The 22,895-nt window shown below is 43.7% G+C and overlaps 1 protein-coding gene across 2 annotated transcripts in view; it reads right to left on the minus strand.

Moving 5' to 3' along the window:
- LOC134338508 (E3 ubiquitin-protein ligase DTX1-like) overlaps nt 1-20,860 on the minus strand; it is a 301,417-nt gene extending 280,557 nt beyond the window's left edge. For both annotated transcript variants that reach the window (XM_063034375.1, XM_063034374.1), the window contains exon 1: nt 20,418-20,860. In XM_063034375.1, the coding sequence (XP_062890445.1) occupies nt 20,418-20,676 (259 nt within the window). In that variant the 5' untranslated portion in view covers nt 20,677-20,860. The remainder of the gene's footprint in view (nt 1-20,417) is intronic.
- Nucleotides 20,861-22,895: the final 2,035 nt, after the last annotated feature.

Consider the following 22,895-nt stretch of genomic DNA (forward strand, 5'->3'; position numbering starts at 1 on the left):
AAGTTACATGAATTTCGAACATGCATACGTAATGCTTCTAAACAATTCCAAGGGTTTTATGATTGGGAAAAGTATCAACTCTATGAATGTGGCGATTCCGACTTGCCAGCCTTGTCAGGCCTGCATGGGTAGGCAGCTCCCAATTTCCGCCTGGCTGACATGACTCACCTGCCAGATGTTTTCAATACATCACCTGCAGCCTATTTAAACCCAGTTCTCATCCACAGTCCTTGTACACCCACTGAGCCAGCTGGTTTCAACCAGTAGCTCCTAGCCTCCAGTTAACTTATTGTGTGTTGTGTTTAGAATCTGTTCTCTCTTGTTTTGTGGCCCCTTGTGACTTGTTACTTTGTAGTCCTTTATTAAAGCTATTGCTCACTGCTAAGTTGCCTCCATTGTTCTCCTCTCAGCCTAAGCCTCCTCTATGTTTCCTGACAGGATGAGTAAACCAGCGATTAACCCAGCAGGGTTTGCTCACCTCAAGGAAGTCGTCCAATGACACAAGAACACTATCCAGAAGCAGCAGGAGACTACTGAGCATCTACTTGCCACTCTGGACCTACTCTCTGCTTCATTACAGGAACCACGCACCAATCAACCCCCTCCCTCAGAATCCTGGTAATCAAAACGCTTCAATAGATCCCCAATCCAATACCAGAACTTCCTGCCCCAGTGCCTCGTGCACTCGAGCTCCAGCCGCCTCTGCATTCTATGGACTGACCCAAGATTGCCTTTGTCATCTCTCTCTCGTCTGGGCAAGCTCTGACCTGGGCTGCCACCAACCAGGACAATAGAGCCAACAAATAAGAGGCATTCACCGCTGAGGTGCGCCGGGTTTTTGGCCATCCGGTAAGTGGAAGGGAGGCAGAGGAGCAGATACTTGGCCTGCATCAAGGCTCACGCTCTGTGCTGGATTCGATGGCGGAGTTCAGGACCCCCGCGGCGGAGTGCGGCTGGAATGCAGAAACGTTGCTGGCCCATTACCATCATGGCCTCTCAGCGTGCTTGAAAGACAAGCTGTCTACCTGGGAAACGCGCACAAAATGCCGGAGTATCTATGGTAAAAAGTGCAGTCGACGTATCGGGCTGAAACCCTTCGGCAGGACTGGAGAAAACAAGCTGAGGAGTAGACTTGAAAGGTGGGGGGGGGTGAGGGGAGAGCTGTCTGCCTGAGAGATGCCCTGTAACCTCAAAACCCTCATCACTCTGGCCCTCTGATATTGACAAGCATCCTATGGAACAATCCTCCGGATCATCAGTCAGAACCATTTCAGGCTGCAGAACCCTCATCGGCAGTGCCTCCACAACCAATGCAGCTGAGGGGGGCAGGGGGAGCTCCCTTAACCCCCAAGAGCCCGAGTGTCGGTGGAGAAAATCTTGTGCACCTACTATGGAGCAGCCGGTCACCAGCACCTCAAATGCCCACTGTATCCGGGTAAGGGCACCGTCAGATAGAGACAAGGGGTCGTCTATCTAGTAAGCTCTCCACCAGCTCCTCGTGCCAGCACCTTTGCCTGGCTCACTCTTTCTGTCCTTCTCCACACTCTGACGGCTCTACGTGCACAGGAGGCTCGGCTAGATTCCAGACTCTGTGTTGCAGTTTGCATTCCCTACTGAGTTTACCTGCCATTCCTTCTGCATCACAGCCGTTGATGGGCATCCTTTGGGGTCAGAGTTGGAGGAAGCCCTCGACTCCAATCCCCCACAGGAAAACCACGACTCAGTAAAAAAGGAAATCAGCACCCTGCTGCCTCACAGACCACACAAATGCACGGTCAACCTCCTCCCGGAGGACCACCCCTCCCAGAGATCGCCAGTTCTCTCTCTCTCCCCCCTCCTGAGACCCAAACAATGGATGACCGCATCACCAAAGGGCCGCAGCACTCCTGTGAGGTGTGGGATCTCAGGGTACCTAACGGTCTCCATGATGACTACCCCTGCCGGAAGTGTGCACCCAACTTCAGCTTCTGACCGACAAGGTCAAGAATCAGGAGCTGGAGCTGGATGTACCCAGGACCCCATCTAGGAGGCTGAAAACTTGCATGCACTTTCCAGAAGTGGCTGCGTGACCTTGGCTTCACTAGAAGAGAGATCAAGTCAACCAGCAGGGCTGCAGCTGAGGCAGCAGAGACAGGATCAGCATGGGTGTGGACCAAGTATGTCCAGAGGGGCAGATAGTCAGACAGTGTATACATATCTTGCAAACCCTTCAGTAGTTGCATAGACACCTGAAGAGCAGACTATCTGTTGGATGGAAGTGACCAACAACTCTGATAGAGGCAGATGCCAAGTTTTTAAGCTCACCAGTGGGAGGTGGTGCTTTAGCACTGCTGGCCCACCACCTCGAGGGAGTCTTGATCATAAGTGGGCCGAAACTCCTGAAGACAGGTGGCAGATCAACTGATGATAGCACAGGACAGTTAACATCTTAGACCACGTGTATTTTTAACTCAAAGATGAGATTTTTACTGAGATAGTTACACCCAGCGTGCAGGCTTCAGATAGGAGATGGGTGACCACCAGGAGAAGTAAGGGGAGTAAACAGTTAGTGCAGGGTTCCCCTGTGGCCATTCCCCTCTGCATCAAGTACACCCCTTTGGATTCTGCTGGGGGGATGAACTATCAGGGCACAGCAGAAGCTGGCCAGACCAGTGGCACTGTGACTGGCTTTGAGGTTCAGCAGGGAAGAGTAAAGTCAGGCAGCGCGATAGTGATAGGGGATGGACTAAAGAACGAAAAGCCAAGATAGCACGTTGCCTCGCGGGTGCTAGGGTGCAAGACATCTCAGAGCGGCTGCAGAAAATTCTTGAGGTGGAGAGTGAGCAGCCAGAGGTCATGGTGCACACTGGCACCAATGACAGCTGTAGAAAGGGGCAAGGGGTTCTGGGCAGTGAGTATAGGGAGTGAGCAACAGAACCTCTAATGTAGTAATCTCTGGATTCCTCCCAGAACCACGGGCAGCAAAAGGATGACTGAGTGGCTGAGGAACTGGTGTAGAGGGCAGGATTTCAGAATTTTGGATCATTGGGATCACCTCTGGGGAAGGTATGACCTGTACAGAAAGCCTAATAGGCTAATTCTGCTCCTATGTCTTATGGTCTTATGTTGTGGGAATCACGGAGTCGTAATTGAAAGAAGATCATAGTTGGGAACTTAACACTCAACGATACACATTGTAATGAAAGGACAGGCAGGTGGGCAGAGGGTGAGGGGGTGGCTCTGGTGATGAAAAAAGAAATCAAATCTTTAGAAAGAGGCGACATAGGATCAGAAGATGTAGAATCCTTGTAGAATGTAAGCAGCTGCAAGGTTAAAAAGAACCTGACGGGAGTTATATGCAGACCCCCAAACAGTACTCTGGATGTGGGATATAAGTTACAGCAGGATATGGTAAAAGCATGTAAAAATGGCCATGTTATGATAGTCAAGGGAGATTTCAATATGCAGGTAGATTGGAAAAATCAAGGTTGACGCTGGATCTCAAAAGGGGGAATTTGTAGACTGCCTATGAGGTGGCTTTTTAGAGCAGTTTATGGTTAAGCCCACTAGGGGAAAAACAATTTTGGATTAGTATTCTGCAATAAACCTGCAGTTTGAGATGGTGAAGACAAAGTCAGATGTACCAGTATTACAGTGGAATAAAACGAGGCATGAGAGAGGAGCTGGCCGAAGTTGATAGGTAGGGATAATGACAGAACAGCAATAACTGGAGTTTCTAGGGCCAATTCGAAAAGCACAGGGCAGGTACATCCCAGAGACAAAGAAGTATTCTGAGGGGAGGAGAAGGCAACTGTGGCTGACAAGGGAAGCCAAAGACAGCATAAAAGCAAAACAGAGGGCATATAATACAGAAAAATCTAGTGGGACGTTCAAGGATTAGGAAATCTTTATAAGCCAACAAAAGGCACCTTAAAAAAACTATAATGAAAGAAAAGATTAAATATGAAGATAATGCAGCCAATAATACCAAAGAGGATACAAAGGAGTTTTTCAGATATATAAAGAGTACAAGGGAGATGAAAGTGGATATTGGACTACTGGATAATGATGCTGGAAGAGGTGGGGTAAGGAAATGGTGGACAATTATTCTACTTCACTGTGGAAGGCAAAAGCAGCATGCAAAAAATTCAAGAGTGTCAGGGGGCAGAAGTGAATGTAGTTGCTATTACTAAGGAGAAGGCGCTTGGGAAACTGAAAGGTCTGAAGGTAGATGAGTCACCTGGACCAGATAAAATACACCCCAGGGTTCTGAAAGGGGTAGGTGAAGAGATTGTGCGGGCATTAGTAACATCTTTCAAAAATCAACAGATTCTAGTGTAGTTATAGAAGATCAGAAAATTGCAAATGACACTCTAAGCAGAGAAAATACCTACAATATTTCTATTACCTTATTTGATAAGATACTATACATCCAAGAAAGTATGGATTGTAATTGGTTTTTAATTCTAGAATTGCGATCAGAAATACACTTATCATCACATCATTATGTCTACCTCGCAGTCAAAGTATCAATTCATTTCCATAATTATTGTCTAATATTCTACCTGATTAATACTTAATGCACCACAAGTGTTTGTAATATCATCTCAAAACGAACATTCAAAATACTTTGAATGCACTTCCAGTAAAGTTTTAACCACAAAGTTGCAATTGCGTTGAAGAAAAACAGAATGAAAATTTCAAAATATTTCTATATATCACAGAAATCAGTTTAATTATATTTAATTGAAAACCTAAAATGCAGATCCAGTTGTACAGTTATTTCATTAAGTTCGAGCTGCATAATTTAACCAAATTACACGCTGCATTTTTAAACTGATGATCCAATTCCAGTATGACTTCTACATAAACGCAGTTTTTAATATAAATATTGATCGCATCATCATCATCCCTGAGGCTTGAGATGGTTACTCTGTCAGAAACCTCAAAGCAGGTGGCTATAGTAGAACTGACGGTTCCTTGGAAAGACCGAATTGAGGAGGCATTTGAGTGCAAGAAAGCCAAGTACCTGGAGCTGGTAGAGCCATGCCTGAGACAGGGGTGGAGGGCACATTGTGAGCCTAGAGAAATGGGGTGTAAAAGTATTGCTGGCTGCTCGCCGTGCAGAACCTAATCTCTCTTTGGCATTGTGATGGGCTGCAAAGAAAAGAGCTATCAGGACTGTCACAGAGGGAGTGAGCCTCTACATGGCCATGGATCAAGTGGTGTGACCCGCGGACCAAAGCTGCGGGGTCACAAACCAGGGCCTGATCAACCCTGCATGGGTCACCCTGGCGAGAGCGAAAAACCCGAAACGTCGGATGACCCCAGGTTACATCACTGATGACGTGTCCCAGCACATCCCAGGACATATCTCCGTATCACTTGTCGAAGAATGTACAAGTTAACGGAGTATTCACAACATAGTTCACAATATTATCAATATTGTATAAAGAATGCATAGTATGTATCTGTGTTATTCACTTATTATTCATAAGTGTTATGTTTCTGTATTTTAGATACAACATTTGACTACTCTCAGCTTTGTAAACTTCAGTCGCATCACTGCTTGGTGCTTTTGAATATCTTGTCATGCATAAATATCTTCAAGTCATTTTTATTGAAGGAAGTAAGCATTGTTTTCATTTCCAGAAGATTATTATCTCCACAGTTACTTTTCAAGAAATAATAACCTCATTAAGTATTGGCACTTTTGAACTAATTTGTGATGTTCCCAAGATTGAAGGGATTTTTACTTTTAAGATAGTCTAAGCCGATGCAGGAATCAATGAATACAAAAATATTTTTCTGAATTATAGTCAATGAAACGGTAAATTAATTAATAACTTATACTTAGCTGCCCAAAATTCTCATTTCAACCAGATATATTAACCTTTCAGCTTCTACAATTGGTTCTGACTTCATATACATCAGCTGCAAGCCTTCTGCAGTTACAATTATATGCTTATGTACCAATTCCCATTATGCACAATAAATAATGTTTCACTTTCAGAGAAGTGTAATTACAGGAAAATGATACAATACCTGTGACTTTCCTGCAGTATTAATACTGCTTTACTGAAAGCTCAATGTTGGCAAAACTTCATAATACATATATATGCCCACATCTACTGTGACAAAGCGGTTCAACAGATTGGCGATGGCAAGAACTAACTCCTGCCTGAACAAGGACCTGAACCCACTGCAGTTTTCCTACTGTCACAACAGGTCCACAGCTGGTACAATCTCATTGTCTCTCCATTCTATTTCAGAGCACCTATAAACAGGAAAGCATGATGTTCTCACAAACACAAGAAAATCTGCAGATGATGAAAATCGAAAGCAATGCATACAAAGTGCTGGAGGAACTCAGCAGGTCAGGCAGTGTCCATGGAAAATAGTAAAACAGTCGATGTTTTGGGCTGAAGGAGGGTCTTGACCCAAAACATGGACTGTTTACTCTTGTCCATAGATGCTGCCTGGCCTGTTGAGTTCCTCCAGCACGTTGTAAATGCTGCTTTGTATGTCAGGCTGCTGTTTATCAATTACAGCTCAGCGTTCAATACCATCATCACCTCAGTATTAATCGCCCAAGTTTTTAAATCTTGGTCTCTGTGCTTCGCTCTCCAAATGTATCTTTGACTTTCTTATCAGGAGACCACACAGTGCAGATCAGTGATTACATCCCCTCCTCGCTGACGCTCAACACTGGCCCATCTCCAGAACGCACGCTTAGCCCACTGCTCTACTGCGTGGCCAGGCACAGCTCAAGCACCATCTACAAATTCGCAGATGACACCACTGTTGGAAAAATATCTCCGAGGGTGACAAGGAAGCAGACAGGAGTGAGACAAGAGTGGTTGGTTGAGGGGGTGTGGCAGCAACAACCTCACACTCAAAGTCAGCAACACCAAGGAATTAATTGTGGACTTCAGAAAGGGGAAATCAGGAGAACAGACACATTGAGTAGTCTGCAGTTGAAAGGATGTGCAGCTTTATGTTCTTGGATGTCAACATCTCAGAGATCTGTCCTCTGATGTAATTACAAAGAAGGCATACCAGTGACACTATTTTGTTAGGAGTTTGAGGAGATTAGGTATTCACTAAGGCATTTAGCAAACTCCTATGGATGGATGGTGGAGGGTATTCTGGCTGTTTGCATCACAGCCTAGTATGGAGGCTCCAATTCAAAGAGGCTGCAGAGGGTTGTAAACTCATTCAGTTCCACCATGGGCATAACCTGCTGACCATCTTCAACAGGCAGTATCTCAGGAAGGAGGTGTTTATAACCAAGCATCTCACCATCGGGACATTTCCTCCCGTTATTCCCATTAGACTCCCACATCAGATTTCGTGATTGGCTCATGACCACGTTAATCTTTCTTTGGCACTGCTTATATAATTTATTGTAATTTTGTGTCTTTGTACTGCTGCCACCAAAAAAAATTCACATTATGTAAGACAGTGGTAATAAACCCTGATTTTGAAACAGGAAGAATCGAGGACATAACTATTAAAAAGCTCATTTGATATTGCTTTGGGAAAACCATGAGTAGCACAAAACTGGAATAAGCTGATTGATATGGGATCACTGGGAACAAATTAACAGGTATGAAATATGTCAAGCAAGTATTTTCTAAACACAATAGTCAATAGATACATTGAGACATTAATCTACTAGTCTCAGCGTGTAAATGAGAACTAGATAGAGTCGTAAAGAGAGCGTTTGGTACGTTGGCCTTCATAAATCAAAGTATTGAGTACAAGAGATGGGATGTTATGTTGAAGTTGTATAAGACGTTGGTGAAGCCTAATTTGGAGTCTTGTTTGCAGTTTTGGTTACCTACCTACCGGAAAAATGTAAATAAGGTTGAAAGACTACAGAGAAAATTTACAAGGATGTTGCCGGGTCTGGAGAACCCGCGTTACAAGGAAAGATTGAATAAGTTAGGACTTTATTCTTTAGAATGTGGAAGACTGAGGGGAGATTTGGTAGAGGTAGACAGAATTATGAGGGGTATAGATAGGGTAAATGCAAGGAGAGTTTTTCCACTGAAACTACAACCAGAGGTCATGGGTTAAGAGTGAAAGGTGAAAAGTTTAAGGGGGACACGAGAGGAAACTTTTTCTCTCAGAAGTTTGTAAGAGTGTGGAACAAGCAGCCAGCACAAAAGCCGCATGTGAGCTTGATTTCAATGTCTAACTGGTTTAGATAGGTACGTATGTGTATAGCAGGGGTTTGGAGGGCTATGGTCCAGGTACAGGTTGATGGGAGTCAGCAGCTTAAATGATTTCAGAATGGACTAGACGGGCTGAAGACCAGTTTTTGTGCTGTACTTTTCTCTGACTTTATGACTCTAGATAGCAGGAAAGAAAAATACTAACGAAACTGAAATGAAACTCTAATGGAACAACAAGATCTAGGAAAGCATGCACTGCCCATCAACCCACCCCATTCTGAATTGCTACATCCACATCTACAATAGAAATTGCTTTTGTAAACTCATCACGGTAAATGCACCATCCCCCAGTGTATGACCTGCATGGGAATTGGGAGACTACACTTCCTGGTCCAATTATCCCTCAGCCAATTACATCTGAAAACAACCCTCAGTCTTGACCTTCAATCTGCAGAATGACAAAAGATCTTCCAGAGCTCTCGATGGATGGGACTGTTGACGGAAAAAAGCAATTAAACGTCACAGATGTGGAAACTATAGAAAGGGTGCAGAGAAGACTTATAAGAATGTTGCCTGGATTGGGGAGAATGCCTTATGAGAATAGGTTGAGAGAACTCGGCCTTTTCTCCTTGGAGCAGTGGAGGATGAGAGGTGACCTGATAGACGTGTATAAGATGATGAGAGGCATTGATCGTGTGGATAGTCAGAGGCTTTGTCCCAGGGCTGAAATTGCTATCATGAGAGGGCACAGTTTTAAGGTGCTTGGAAGTAGGTACAGAGGAGATGTCAGGGATAAGTTTTTTTACGCAGAGAATGGTGAGTGCGTGGAATGGGTTGCCGGCTTCAGTGGTGAAGGCGGATACGATAGGGTCTTTTAAGAGACTCCTGGATAGGTACATGGAGCTTAGAAAAATAGAGGGCTACGGGTAACCATAGGTAATTTCTAAAGTAAGCATATGCTCGACACAGCATTGTGGTTTGAAGGCCCTGTATTGTGCTGTAGGTTTTTTATGTTTCTATCTATGTAGAGTTCTGCATTAGAAAACGGGAAAAATTGAACACAACCATTGGCCCTAATTTTAAGTATCGCTTTACATTTTTTTTCTTCATATTACTTCAAAGATAGGATATTGGTAGACAGAGAAAATAGCGATATATTACTAGAATGGTAATACTAGATACCAGCAATGAAAAAATAAGTATGGAAAGAGAGATCAAGGTCATTCACAGGCTTTTAAATTTCAAAGATTTTGATACGTTAACCTGCCTTCTGATGGCCTAATAGGTGATGAGGAAAAGGAATAATTTTTTGAACACAAGTTACTCGGCCACGAAAATTAGAAAACTGCAGACGATGGAAATCTGAAATAAAAACAGAAAATGCTGGAAAACCTGAGATCATTCGGCAGCCTCTGTGGAAAGCGAAATTGTTAGCATTTCTGGCCTGAGATCCTTCATAAGAACTGGAAGGAGGAAAACAAGTCCATCTAAACTTGAGAGAACTTGCCCTGAGGAACTCCTCTAACCACAATCTTTTATTTTGTATGACTCCAACCACTAGAATCTTTTCCATTTATGCCCATTGATTTAAATTCAGTGTTTGCATTTAGATGCACAGCCCCAAGAGATCCTGCAAATGCTGGAAATCTGATGAAGGGTCTTGGCCCAAAGCGGTGACTCTTTATTCTTTTCCAAAGATGCTGTATGACCTGCTGAGTTCCTCCAGCATTTTGTGTGGGTTACTTCGCATTTAGATTATAGCTACACAGATGGTTATTGAAGACAGAAAGGATGATTTGTAATTTTAATAACACTTTTCTCAGCCTCAAAGCATCGATTACCATCCACCTTAGTAATAGATGAGGCCAAGAGGATGCCATAGAAGATGTCGCCAAGCAGCACTTATTCACCAGTAACCTGCTCACTATTGCCCAGTATGGATTTCAGCAGGAACACTCAGTGACAAACCTCACCACAGCTTGTAGTCCAAGCACAGACGAAATCACTGAATTTCGGAAGCAAGACGAGAATGGTTGCCCTCAGCACCAAGGCAGCATTTGATTGAGTATGCCATCATGGCTCCCTCAAGTAAATGGGCATGAATAAGCATCACGGAGAGGCAAATTTCATTTAGTGGCTACTGGATACATTTGAAAAGTGCACTTGTTCTTTATTGAAATTAAAGGATTACATCATGAAAATGCATGTTCAAAATTCTTCTATTAGATTGTTTGTTTCTAGATTAAATTTATATGGCACAGTCACTGTTTAGAAGTGCTCACCTCAGTTACCAAGCAGTGTTAATTAACTCTCACAGCTATCTGGACTATTCCTCTTCTCACCCTGTCTCTTGCAAAAACGCCATCCCCTTCTCGCAATTCCTCCGTCTCCGCCGCATCTGCTCTCAGGATGAGGCTTTTCGTTCTAGGACGAGGGAGATGTCTTCCTTATTTAAAGAAAGGGGCTTCCCTTCCTCCACTATCAACTCTGCTCTTAAACACATCTCCCCCATTTCACGTACATCTGCTCTCACTCCATCCTCCCACCACCCCACTAGGAATAGAGTTCCCCTGGTCCTCACCTACCACCCCACCAGCCTCCAGGTCCAACATATTATTCTCCATAACTTCCGCCACCTCCAATGGGATCCCACCACTAAGCACATCTTTCCCTCCCCCCCCCCTGCATTCCGCAGGGATCGCTCCCTACGCAACTCCCTTGTCCATTCGTCCCCGCCATCCCTCCCCACTGATCTCCCTCCCGGAACTTATCCGTCTAAGCGGAACAAGTGCTACACATGCCCTTACACTTCCTCCCTTACCACCATTCAGGGCCCCAAACAGTCCTTCCAGGTGAGGCAACACTTCACCTGTGAGTTGGCTGGGGTGATATACTGCGTCCGGTGCTCCTGATGTGGCCTTTTATATATTGGCGAGACCCGACGCAGACTGGGAGACCGCTTTGCTGAACACCTACGCTCTGTCCGCCAGAGAAAGCAGGATCTCCCAGTGGCCACACATTTTAATTCCACATCCCATTCCCATTCTGACATGTCTATCCACGGCCTCCTCTACTGTAAAGATGGAGCCACACTCAGATTGGAGGAACAACACCTTATATTCCGTCTGGGTAGCCTCCAACCTGATGGCATGAACATCGACTTCTCTAACTTCCGCTAATGCCCCACCTCCCCCTTGTACCCCATCTGTTACTTATTTTTATACACACATTCTTTCTCTCACTCTCCTTTTTCTCCCTCTGTCCCTCTGAATATACCCCTTGCCCATCCTCTGGGTCCCCCCCCTTGTCTTTCTTCCCGGACCTAAATAAACCATTACAGAAACATCAATGAAGAGTCCAATGAAGATTGCGATGGTATTCCTGAGTCTCCACTTGAGACTTGCATGACTGAGAGGAGTGAAAACTGAGAGGAAGCTACTAACACGATGAAGGAAGCCCTGAACACCGCCAGAGATGGAGGACCTTCATTGCTGCCCTAAACACCAGCGGCATAACAGGCATTAAATAGTAAGCTTGAAAGTAGAGAATTTGTCGAACAACCATTAATACACAAGTATCCCAATGATTTTGAACATATTGTTAGTGACCTATCATTCCATACACTAAAGCTCCAATATTCTGTTAGCCCAATGAAGCGCCAGTGAGTTGGTATCTGAGTCAACGATTGCTGCTTCCTGCTCTCACTTCACACTCACGAAGACTCTGCTTCTCTTTCAGCTGACTGGAGTACTGTTTCCTCCGCTTACTTTACTGATCATCATAAAGTTTCTAATGCTAATGCGTAATAAGTGGATAAAAAGCAAGCTAAAAATGTGCTGATGTTATTAACAGGAATAATATCTCCTATGGTCTAGAACAAGGGTTGCAAACTTTCATTATGCCATGGGCCAAGTTAGAAAATCTGCCACACCAGCACAAATGTCACATTGTTTTCTAAGTAATGTGTGCTTCCAAGCAGATTATGGAAAAGGGCTTGGGACTATCTACCAACATAATAAGGAATATACAACATTGAAACAGGTCACTTGACTCAAATAGAAAATGATTTGCTGTTCCACCAGAGCTCGGCTCCTCAACTTGCCCTGATGGTGCAACACTTTATTTCTTCCACCCTCCACCCTTGGTCGCTCTTTAATTCCCCATTAATATCATGTGGCAATTGTGCAAAGGTTGTTTACAATCTGCAAAAAAAGTGAAAATAGCGACTCATGATACATTTGCAATTTCTTAGTAACAAAATATGTTAGTCTAACCTATGAAAAAAAGGAAAATAACCCTTTAATGTTCCTGGGCCCTGACCCAGAATAAACAAATTGATGGCTTTTCCACCTTATCTAAATGGTTGAGTTGATAAGAAGAAATGACCACAGCAAAATTACCCCAATTTTCATTGAGCAAGAGTTAAATGACAGTCTGACATTATAGAAGTCTTTGAATTAAATTATACATTAATGACCACAAAAAGTCATTTTGAAAGGTCAAGGAAATAAAAACATATTTATAGAGGAAAATAATTGTAGAAACCGTTCTAAACAAATTCAGCCGCTCTGAACAAATAACACTAAAAATGATAGCTACTAGAACAGGGTGAACCATTCACATATAAACCATTTTCTGGGAACTAGCCAGATATATGCTTTACAGCCTGGTTTGAAGAAATGTTGTTTTGTTTCTATGTACATTATATGGTTATATACGTTATATACATGTATGTTGTTAAATGGCAATAAACTTGACTTGATAAGTCTGATGTACTGTTTTTTCCTATAATGCTTATGCCCTGAGAAACTTCTGCCAATGACAATAACTTAAAATGAAGACAGTTGTAAACGATAAGCATTGATGGATGTGACGACACATTTGGTGAATAAACAGAAGATAAAGGGATTGAATTTATCCACAAATTATGACTATTCTGTATCTATGTAAAGTGAAACAAGAGAATATCAACATTATTCCAACGTGTCATGAAAGATATATTGGAAAACTGAACACACATTCCAGATCTAGTCTACTGAAGAAGAAAATGATGTTTACTGCAGATGATTACGCTCTCCATTAGTTTACAACACGGAATCTTGGCAAGATATAATAATCCTTATAAATTTATAATTGAGAGTTAAAGAATCCGTCATAGAAACAAAGGAAGATCATGTTTTGTTAGCACTTGGAACAATTAAATTCGAGGAAGGATTCCACTCACTTCCAAATCATTTCCTTCAATCTACTTGCACTTGTTTACACAAAAGATCAGTTTCAATTCATTAAATATCCTGTAAAGGTCTGGCCTTAGATTCAAGCAAAGCCTTTTACCTACATTACTAATTTCAATTCAGTAAAGCCTCAATTATGGAGCAGAACATTACGCTGCTTGAGCACTTGAGATCTACAATAAAGATGTAAAAATATCTTTGCAAAGTGACACAATTCCACCTGCAAAACAAAGAGCTCCAGCTGTGTTCATTATTACAATTCCAAAAGTGTTCACTACCATTTTGGTCAGACTTTTGTTTGCTCTGTTTTCATTGGCTGGACAACTCATTACAATTTAAAAAGAACACACAATCCTGAAAAATGCGCGTCAATACTTTAAATTGGAATTCATCATTTGATACTACAGTTATTAGTTTGCTTGTTCATCTGAATTCGGATCACAGTGCATAAACCTAAAGGCAGGACCAAAGAAAGTTAAGTCTTGATGTCGTCAATGTAAGCTGCTTGATAATCATTGCTGTACTAACAGGCAGCGTTCCTTCTACATTGCCTCCAAGGATCAAGACAAAATAAATCAGCACTATCTTTTACACGAGAAAAATGTGCACACTGGAAATCCTGACGAAGGGTCGCGGCCCGAAACGTCCACCGTTTACTCTTTTCCATTGATGCTGTCTGGCCTGCTGAGTTCCTCCAGCATTTAGCGTGTGTAGCACCTTCTTTCCTTTCCCACAAAAGTAATCCCATTTATCTACAGACCGAGCCACTGGTGCTCCAAGTGCAAATGGTTTTTTAAAAAATCCTCGAGAATTTCATGTTACCACACAGAAAGCAAATGCCCTTTACTCATGGCCACGGCATTAGGAATTATTTACGGTCCGAGCCTCTGTTACACAGTCACCCTCAATCACCTTCAGCAACATTTCATGGGTTGAGAAAGCAAACAGATTCAAACAATGGGGAAAAATATCCACAAACTGATCTTCATACTCTTTCCTACAACGATACAATTGACTGCTTAAATTTATGCCTGTAATCCCTTATTTTCTACAGCTTTTGTTTAAGAAAGGGGTGCAGCTTCCCTTTGGCGCGGTGAGCGACGTTTTGGGTCACAAGTATTCAAAGTTCAAAGTAAATTTATAATCAAAGTACGTAAATAATTTCACCGCATACTACCATGAGATTCATTCTCTTGCAGGGATTCACAGTAGAACATAGAATTAGAGTTGAGTCAATGAAAAACCACACACGATGATTGAGAAGCAATCAATCTACAAAAGAAGACAAACAGACCAATACAAAAATAATGATAAATAGATGAAGTAGTTCTTGCGATAGACATTTTAAACAATTGTTGTAATTATAATCCATGTTTCCAGTCTTAATGAAAAATGACTTTAATTCCATGATGGGATTTAGGAAGAAGAGTTAAATATCTGTTTATACATACTTTGATCACCAGAACAGTGTAATGGCATTGAGCACTAATTCCATGTTATTGAATGTATCAATCATTCCTATGTTATTACTCTTAACTTAGTTTTTAGTAAGTGTTCAAGCTCAAAATGAGAAACATAAATATAGAACAGCAATCAGAAATGTGTGGTTCAATGCACTGGTCACTGAGAGTCCCAGTACTGTACCAGACTTGACATCGGGCCACTCTGAACTTAGTTGATACACTCCAATTGCCAAACAGGATGTTGAGTCACGCACACACACAACATTTTAAGGCAACTTCAGTTGCCATGGTGGCTGTGGGCTCAAGGATACTCAGTGGCCACTTTGTTAGGTATGCCTGCTCCTTAACGCAAATATCTAATCAGCCAATCATGTGGCAGCAACTCAATGCAAAAATAAAGCATACAGGCATGGTCAAGAGGTTCAGTTGTTGTTCAGACCAAACAACAGAATGGGGAAGAAATGTGATCTGAGTGACTTGGACCATGAATGATTGTTGGTCACAGACGGGCTTGTATAAGTCTCTCAGGAACTGCACGGCACGTGCATTTTCACGCACGACAGTCTCGATAGCAGGGGTTCTCAACCTGGGGTCTACCGACCCTTCAGTTAATGGTATCCATGACAGATAAAAAGTTGGGAATCCCTGCTCTAGAGTTTACATTGAAAAACATCCAGTGAACAGCAGTTCTGTGTAAGAAAACGCCTTGTTACTGAGAGAGATCAGAGGAGAATGGCCAGAGTGGTTCAAGCTGTAACTCAAATAACCACATGTTACAACAGTGGTGTGCAGAAGAGCACCTCTGATCACTCAACACGTCCAGCCTTGATGGGGATGGGCTACAGCAGCAGAAGACCACACCAGGTTCCACTCCTGTACCTCATAATGTGGCCGCTGAGTATAATTTGATCTGGTGAGGAAAGGAGCAAAACCTCGAGAACAGCACTCGATAGTTGACTCAGGAAAGCCAGAGTCATATTATTCTTTCAAAGTATTGGGAAGTTTCTTCAGCAGCCATCAACCACCAACTCTGTCCCATCACCAGGCCCAGTAAAGTCTGCCTGGAGAAGACTCGGCTAAAAAGAGTGCCTCAGTGATAAAGCTTGCTATTACATTTACACAGATGCAAATCCAGAATCAAAGGGCGCACAAGGTTGTGTCCCGGTTTTGTACCGAATTCCGTCCTATTGCATGCAATAAATAAACATATCAAGTCAATTGATGGCTGTTGCAATGACAGCTTGCTGCATTTATCTTGGAATAGTTTTATCTTCAAATTAAGTCTGCTCTGACCATTTCTCACTGAAGTAACACTGTACTCTTCAGAACAATTTCCAACCAAAGTTAATAACAACAAGCATTCTGGCCTCCTAAGCATCATCCAAGAGTTTAATATTCAATTTTAATATGAAGTTAATATTTGAGCATCAGTTATACCAGAATATTCTGATTGTAACAACATGCATCAAAATTTGCCTCTTCCCCTACAATGCCTTTTCCATGGTATTGTCTGCCTACAGGGCACATAAAACTTTAAAACAAAATGCCAATAATGTCTACAGTGTAATTCATAAAGTTAACTACACACTATTAAATAGTGTCCATTTTTAAAGGTACTTGCTATTTCCACAATGAATATTAAACTGCTTCATACCGTTCTGTGTTGATATGTAAAACTGGTAGCTAACTTACTGACAGGCATTATGGAGTGATTATCGCTTCTAACATGTTCACTGTATGCCGATCTGAATTTTAAAGAGGTTCTAAGGTGTTTCTTTGTTTTGTGGCTGTCTGCAAGAAGACTAATCTCAAAGTTGTATACTGCATACATATTTTGACAATAAATGTACTTTGAACTCTGACTTTAAGGTGAAGAAAGCCACAGTCTTTTTTTTAAATTGGAATCAAATCACCAAGCCAATCTAGTCTTGAGCACCAGGTTTCATGTTGAAATGACAGTGGCATAGTGTTTGGAAATGGCATCAAAAAAAATTACACTGAAAATCTTCCAAGTTATTTAAACAAATCGTTACCAATGAGGAATACTTTAATTTCAGCTTTCACAACACTCTTTAGCATCTGTGAGTAGATGGATTAACCCTGTCAAATCAGAAACAGTGGTTAAAAAAAAACGTAAATTCAATGTTTTGGTATGAACCTCAAAATAAAAGTGATGTTCTAATAATTTTTCTTAAAATGCTAGAGTGTATTTGAGTAAACTCCCCCCACCCCCCACAAGTATTAAATGCCCAGATTTTCTTTTGAAAGGCAAGTTACTGAATACTTATCTGCGAATCAGGATCCTTTGACAACAGTAATCATGTGCTAGTAAAACCCAGCAGAATGAATCTGCAGGGAATGAAGTTAAGGAAAACCTCCGAATAATGTGTCAGCGTGCCCCTGAAATTCAATTTCCTTCTGCAATGTGTTGCTAACATTGGTCATTTATATTGTGAGCAACGAATACAATGCAGCCCTTGGTCCTCTCACTGCTTCCTTTAATGCCCTTACTAATCAAGAACCTATCAACTCCACTTTAAATATACCCAATGTCTTGGCTTCCACATCCATCTTGGCAATGAATACCATAGCTTCACTAACCTTTGGATAAAGAATTTCCTCATCTCTGTTCTAAAGGGCCATTCTTTTCTGAGCCTGTATACTCTGGTCCTTGGTTCTTCCACCTCTCCATGTCCTTTCAATATTTGGTAGGTTTCTATGAGATCCCACCTCATTCTTTTAAACTCCAGCTGAGTACACCAAATGCCCCTCATGCGTTAACCCTTTCAGTCCTGAGATCATTCTCGCAAACTTACTCTGGACCCTCTCTAACGCCAGCACATCCTTTCTCACATAAGTGGTCCAAAACTGCTCAAAATACTCCAAAGGCAGTCTGACCAATAACAATACATTCTTGCTTTTATGTTCTAGCCCTCTCAAAATGAATGCTAACTTTGCAGTTGCCTTCCTTACCACCGACTCAAACTGCAAATTAACCTTTAGGGAGTCCTGCACATGGACTCCCAATTCCCTTTGCACCTCTGATTTTTTGAATTTTCTCCCGATTTAGAGAATAGTCTATGCCTTTACTCCTTCTATCAAAGTGCATGACCATACACTTCCCTACACTATATTCCATCGGTCACTTCTTCCCCCATTCTCCCAATCAGTCCAAGTCCTTCTGCAGAATCCCTGCTTCCCCAACACTACCTGCCCATCCACCCAGCTCTGTATTGTCCACAAACCTGGCCATCATTTCCTTCATTCAGGTCGTTAACATATGGTGTAAAAAATAGAAACACCAACAACAACTCCTGTAGAACACCATTAGTTACCGGCAGCCAACCAGAAAATTTCCCCTTTATTTCCACTCTTTGCCTTCTGTCAGTCAGTCAATCTTCAATCTATACTAATCTATTTCCTGCTACACCATGGGCTCTTATCTTGTTTAAACGACTCATGTGTGGTACCCTTTTCCCTTAACATAAGAATGTCCCTAGATTCTCCAATGGGTTTAGTCAAGACATGTCAGAGAGATGAGATATTTGAGCTGAATATATCAAAGACTTGGTCAAAGTAACACTAAAGGAAGAAAGGGAGATAGAGGAGCAGAGAGACATGTGGAGAGAACACTGGGGACTGAAGACACACAACTGCCAAAGGTTAAGCATGACAGATATTTCACTGGGTTAGGAAGCTGGAGAAAATTAAAGGCTTGGACGGGGTGAAGCAAAGTTCAAAGTAAATTTATTATTAAAGAACATATATGGTAGCCCGAGATTCATTTTCAAATCCATCACTATCTGAAAATACGTTGCATTACCAAAAGTAATCTCTGGCCCCTATATGGTAATTTACACTCTGCTGTCAACATAGAGACGTCATCAGACCAGTTCAGTGATGAAGGTGCGACTGTGACTTCCAATCCAACAGCATTGGGAGAGAATTGTAATGAAAAAAAAATGATGAATGAGTGGTTTCTCGGGGCTGGCTCATCGCTGTTACTTATTGCTATTCTGGGCAAAATCTGGAGATAAAATCAAACCTAGACTCATTGTAGTTCTGAGATTCATCCCCCAGTCACTGCATTATCTGTTTGACATGATCTGATAATCACCTGCATTTCCCCGAGAAGCTACTTGCGTGCATCAACTATATTAGAAAGATGGTTTGGCATTTGAAAGACTTCACCGTGGCCACCACATTCAGCGCAATCAGCGGCAGCAACATCACTTCAGACTGTTGTGCGATTGGGTTATTTTGTTTTCAGCATCAGGGTAAAAAAAAAGGGCAGCCTCTATTCCTGTAGTAAATCAACCGACCTTGCCAAAAATATTTCATGCGATGTGCTGGCATAAATTTGGAAGACTTATTCTTGTCTCTGCACAGTAAACAGGGAGTACAGTGCTGCTGGAATTATCGTCATGTAAACAGTTTCAGAATGAACTTCAAATATTTAGAGAGTGTCAACGCTCAGTCCAAAATCCAAAGAATGCACGGCATTTTATATGTCTAATACTATGCCTAGATTATCCAGAAAACCGCACATATGTCACCACTCTATCATGGGAGCAAAGATAGATCAGAAGAATTCGTTTCAATTGTCTTAGGTTCTTTTGACAGCCTGTTCACCAACTCTATCGAGGTCAGGCACGGGCCATTTCAACTGAATTAATCTTCCGACGACTTTACGGAACATTGCGGTGCCGCTGCGCCAGATTTCTCAAGGATGGATCCAGTGCTGGTAACGCTGTGCTGGCGCCCGTCTCTTTCGACAGGCACCCTCGAACCCCAAGATTTCCCGGCGCAACCACAAGCGCACATCGTGCAGAACACCATTTTATTGAGCGGAGTTCTCCAACAAAAAGGGCTGGGCATGATAATATTCGGCACGCAACACAACCAGAACATTTATCTCCTCGCTTATCGAGCCTGCAGCCCTGGCACCTCTAGGCGAAACCCAATGCAACTAAAGTGGAAACACGCTGACATTACTGCAGATGTTGGACGGATGACCAGATCCAACTCAATTTCAATCACGCCTCGCAGCTTTCGTCGATGTGTGTGTGTGTCTGTGTGAATACAGATAGGGTATGGGAAGGGGGGGCTTCATTTTGGGTCGGCGGGCGGGCGAGGGGCTGTGTGCAGGCTAGAGCACCCCGCAATTGATATTTTGCCGCACTAAAGACATAAATCTCACCCAGAGACACATGGAGCGTCTCATATGGGAAGCTCCCTTGAAACTCGATACCCCCGGGGAGCCGTGTTTGCTATTGTACACGGGAGAAGCTCGAATGTTGGGTGTGAAGCCACATTGATCGCAAGCCCATTGATCTCCCTCGTATGCACTGCCAATGCCGCGTTGGAGCCACTTAAGCACGGTCTCCGAGTAACACCGGCAACCACTTGTATTTGGTACCAGTGCATAAAATGAATGATAAAAATTAAAACATTTTCGGGTCTCCAGGGGGAGGGGGGATGTCACAGGAAGTGGGTGTGGTTATTTGTGTGTGTTTTTGAGAGAGTTGTGACAGCAGACGGAAGGTGAAAGTGTCACTAACCTGTGTCCTGCCTGAACTGATGCATGGATTGCAAGTCGATGATATAAGGCGAGAGCTGTACGTCCGCCTGTCCCAACACAACGCTCCCCCTGGCATTGCATTTGATGATGTTCTCGATGTGGTGACACACGGTCGCGCCATACGGTCTCCAGCGGCCGTGCTCGTTCAGCCATTCCCACACCACCACCCGAGCGAAATTCTGCGGCGGGAAGCCGAAGCCGTTCGCCGACAGCATCGCCGGGGCGGCGGAGCGAGCCATCCTGCCGCCGCCGCCGCGGTCCCCGGGAGCTGGCAGGCTTTATCCAGGAGCGGAGGGAGGGGGGAGGACGTTGTCTTGTCTCTTGTCTCTCCTCTTGCGCTCTCTCAGGTGTGAGTGCTCCGTGCCGAGGCACCCCTCCCGGCCGGATCACGGACGCGTGCACGCAACCCTCGAAGCAGCACCAGCTCTCTCTCCTTGTCTCTCTGACTGTCTGTTTGACTGGGGAGCCGCATGTGACGCGCCGGGGCGGGACTCCGGTCAAATTGATTGGCAATGTGTGTGTGTGTGTGTGTGTGTGTGTGTGTGTGTGTGTGTGTGTGTGTGTTGCCGCCGGCGACAAAGTAAGCACCGAGCAGGATTTCATTTTAAAACGGATTCGCCGTGTCAAACATCAAAACCCACTGCCCACCACCCCCTTCCCTCCCTCCTGCTTTGAAATGAAACGAGGATCACAGCCGTCCCTCGTGTGATCGAAGAGACAATGCAATCGAGAGCCGTGCGATAGCGAAGCGTGAAGTTGCGTCTCGTTAACCGCGGCCGTAAGCACGGGTGTCAAAGTGGGTCTTCCTTCCAAAGCAACGTCGGCCTGATTGTATCCCGCGGACTCGGGAGGTGAGATGGTCGTGAGCGGGAAATCCGGAGGAGATAACAAAGACTGGCAGCCCACCGGGGGATTTAAGCGAACCAGGTACCAGCTGAAGCTGGCTAGAGCTGCTTAAGAACATGCCTTCAACTCTCAAAAGGGAGGGGATGCTTTTTCGCAGCCAACGGTAGTTGGGTTTTCTCCACAGCGTTTGCATGTTGCTGGAAGCCACGCTCCGAGATCATTTGCCATTGTAAACTGCTCAGAATATTCTCCCATCAACTAAGATGATGTATATTTTATTGATATCACCAATTCACACTTCAGCCACATGAAACTACCGCTTTTCCGTTTCACCTTGATGTCACACCTACACCCGTGGAGGGAGCTATTTAACGTTGTCGCACACAAAATAACAGTTCCACTTTCTCAGGAAGGGCAACAGCAGACACCGATCTCTTGTTCTCCGTGAACACCTTGCTGCCGCCGGGGCCAGTAGCCCTCGTCTGGCTCAGACACTGGGCTCCAGACTTCTTGCAGCTTCTCAAGTCCACCTGTGCTTAGGTGGAGCCAACACACCCCGAAGCTTGAGTGGTACCCGATGCTGCAAAAGATGCAATCACTTAATCCAAGTTATTTCATCCAATGGGAACCCCGGTAGATGGTTTAGACACAAAACCAGGGCAGGTGACTGGACCCATCCCCAACTGCCTTTATAAGCTGTGTCTGTCCTGGAATGTCTTGCATGAAGTCCCAAGACCATTTCACTCTGCCACAGTGAAAAGTGTGCAAGGTAGTTCCACACATGTCTTTGTCTACAACTGACTGACTTCCTGCAGTTGAACATGCATACTGATCACAGAATTCTCAATTAATCTCCACTTCACACTTACAATAAATTCCGCTGAACAAACACGTTTTCACCTCTTCATTCTGTAATGCTGCTCCAAGAGGATCACAGCCTTGCCTTTGGGTTTGGAGGCTTGCACGCCTCGGTGACCCAGGGAGCTATATTGGCTGCAGCCTGGGCGTTATTCTTTGGCTCTTGGTAGGGTCAGCCATGCCAAACAGGTCAAAGGGTAGATGACAGACTTCAAGTGGTCCACCGGTCCTCCAGGTTCAGGGGTCCAACTCAGGGCTGGCAACCCTGACTGGGAAAACAAAATTGTTACCGAAACAGCAGCAAAGATTCCTTCTACATCTGAGTGCAATGGTGTTGCTGAGACTCCGCCCAGGGCTTGCATGATTGACAGGAGTGAAAACCAAGAGGAAGCCACTGACATGATGAAGGAAGCCCTGAACACCGCCAGAGACGGAGGACCTTCATTGCTGCTCTAAAAGCCAGCGGTGTAATGGGCAGTAAATAAATTTTCTTATTCTAACATAATTTATATCTTTCTCCCCTACCATCCAAGGTAAGCAAGCCAACTGCCTCTATCAACAGTTACCTTCTTGCAATCTCTGTTCTGCACAATTGGAGACACTGGGTCTCATTGAACTGGCACAGTGAGAACTGGTAGTTCCCATAACTCAGATTTCCTGCCTTCACAAACCCATCACTGGCAGCCTTCCTGTCTCTGACAGGCACGTGATCTGCAGGATTCTCACTCTTTTGTAGGTATTTACATGGCTCAGC

This window comes from Mobula hypostoma, chromosome 27 (genome assembly GCF_963921235.1).
Source record: "Mobula hypostoma chromosome 27, sMobHyp1.1, whole genome shotgun sequence".
Lineage (NCBI taxonomy): Eukaryota > Metazoa > Chordata > Chondrichthyes > Myliobatiformes > Myliobatidae > Mobula > Mobula hypostoma.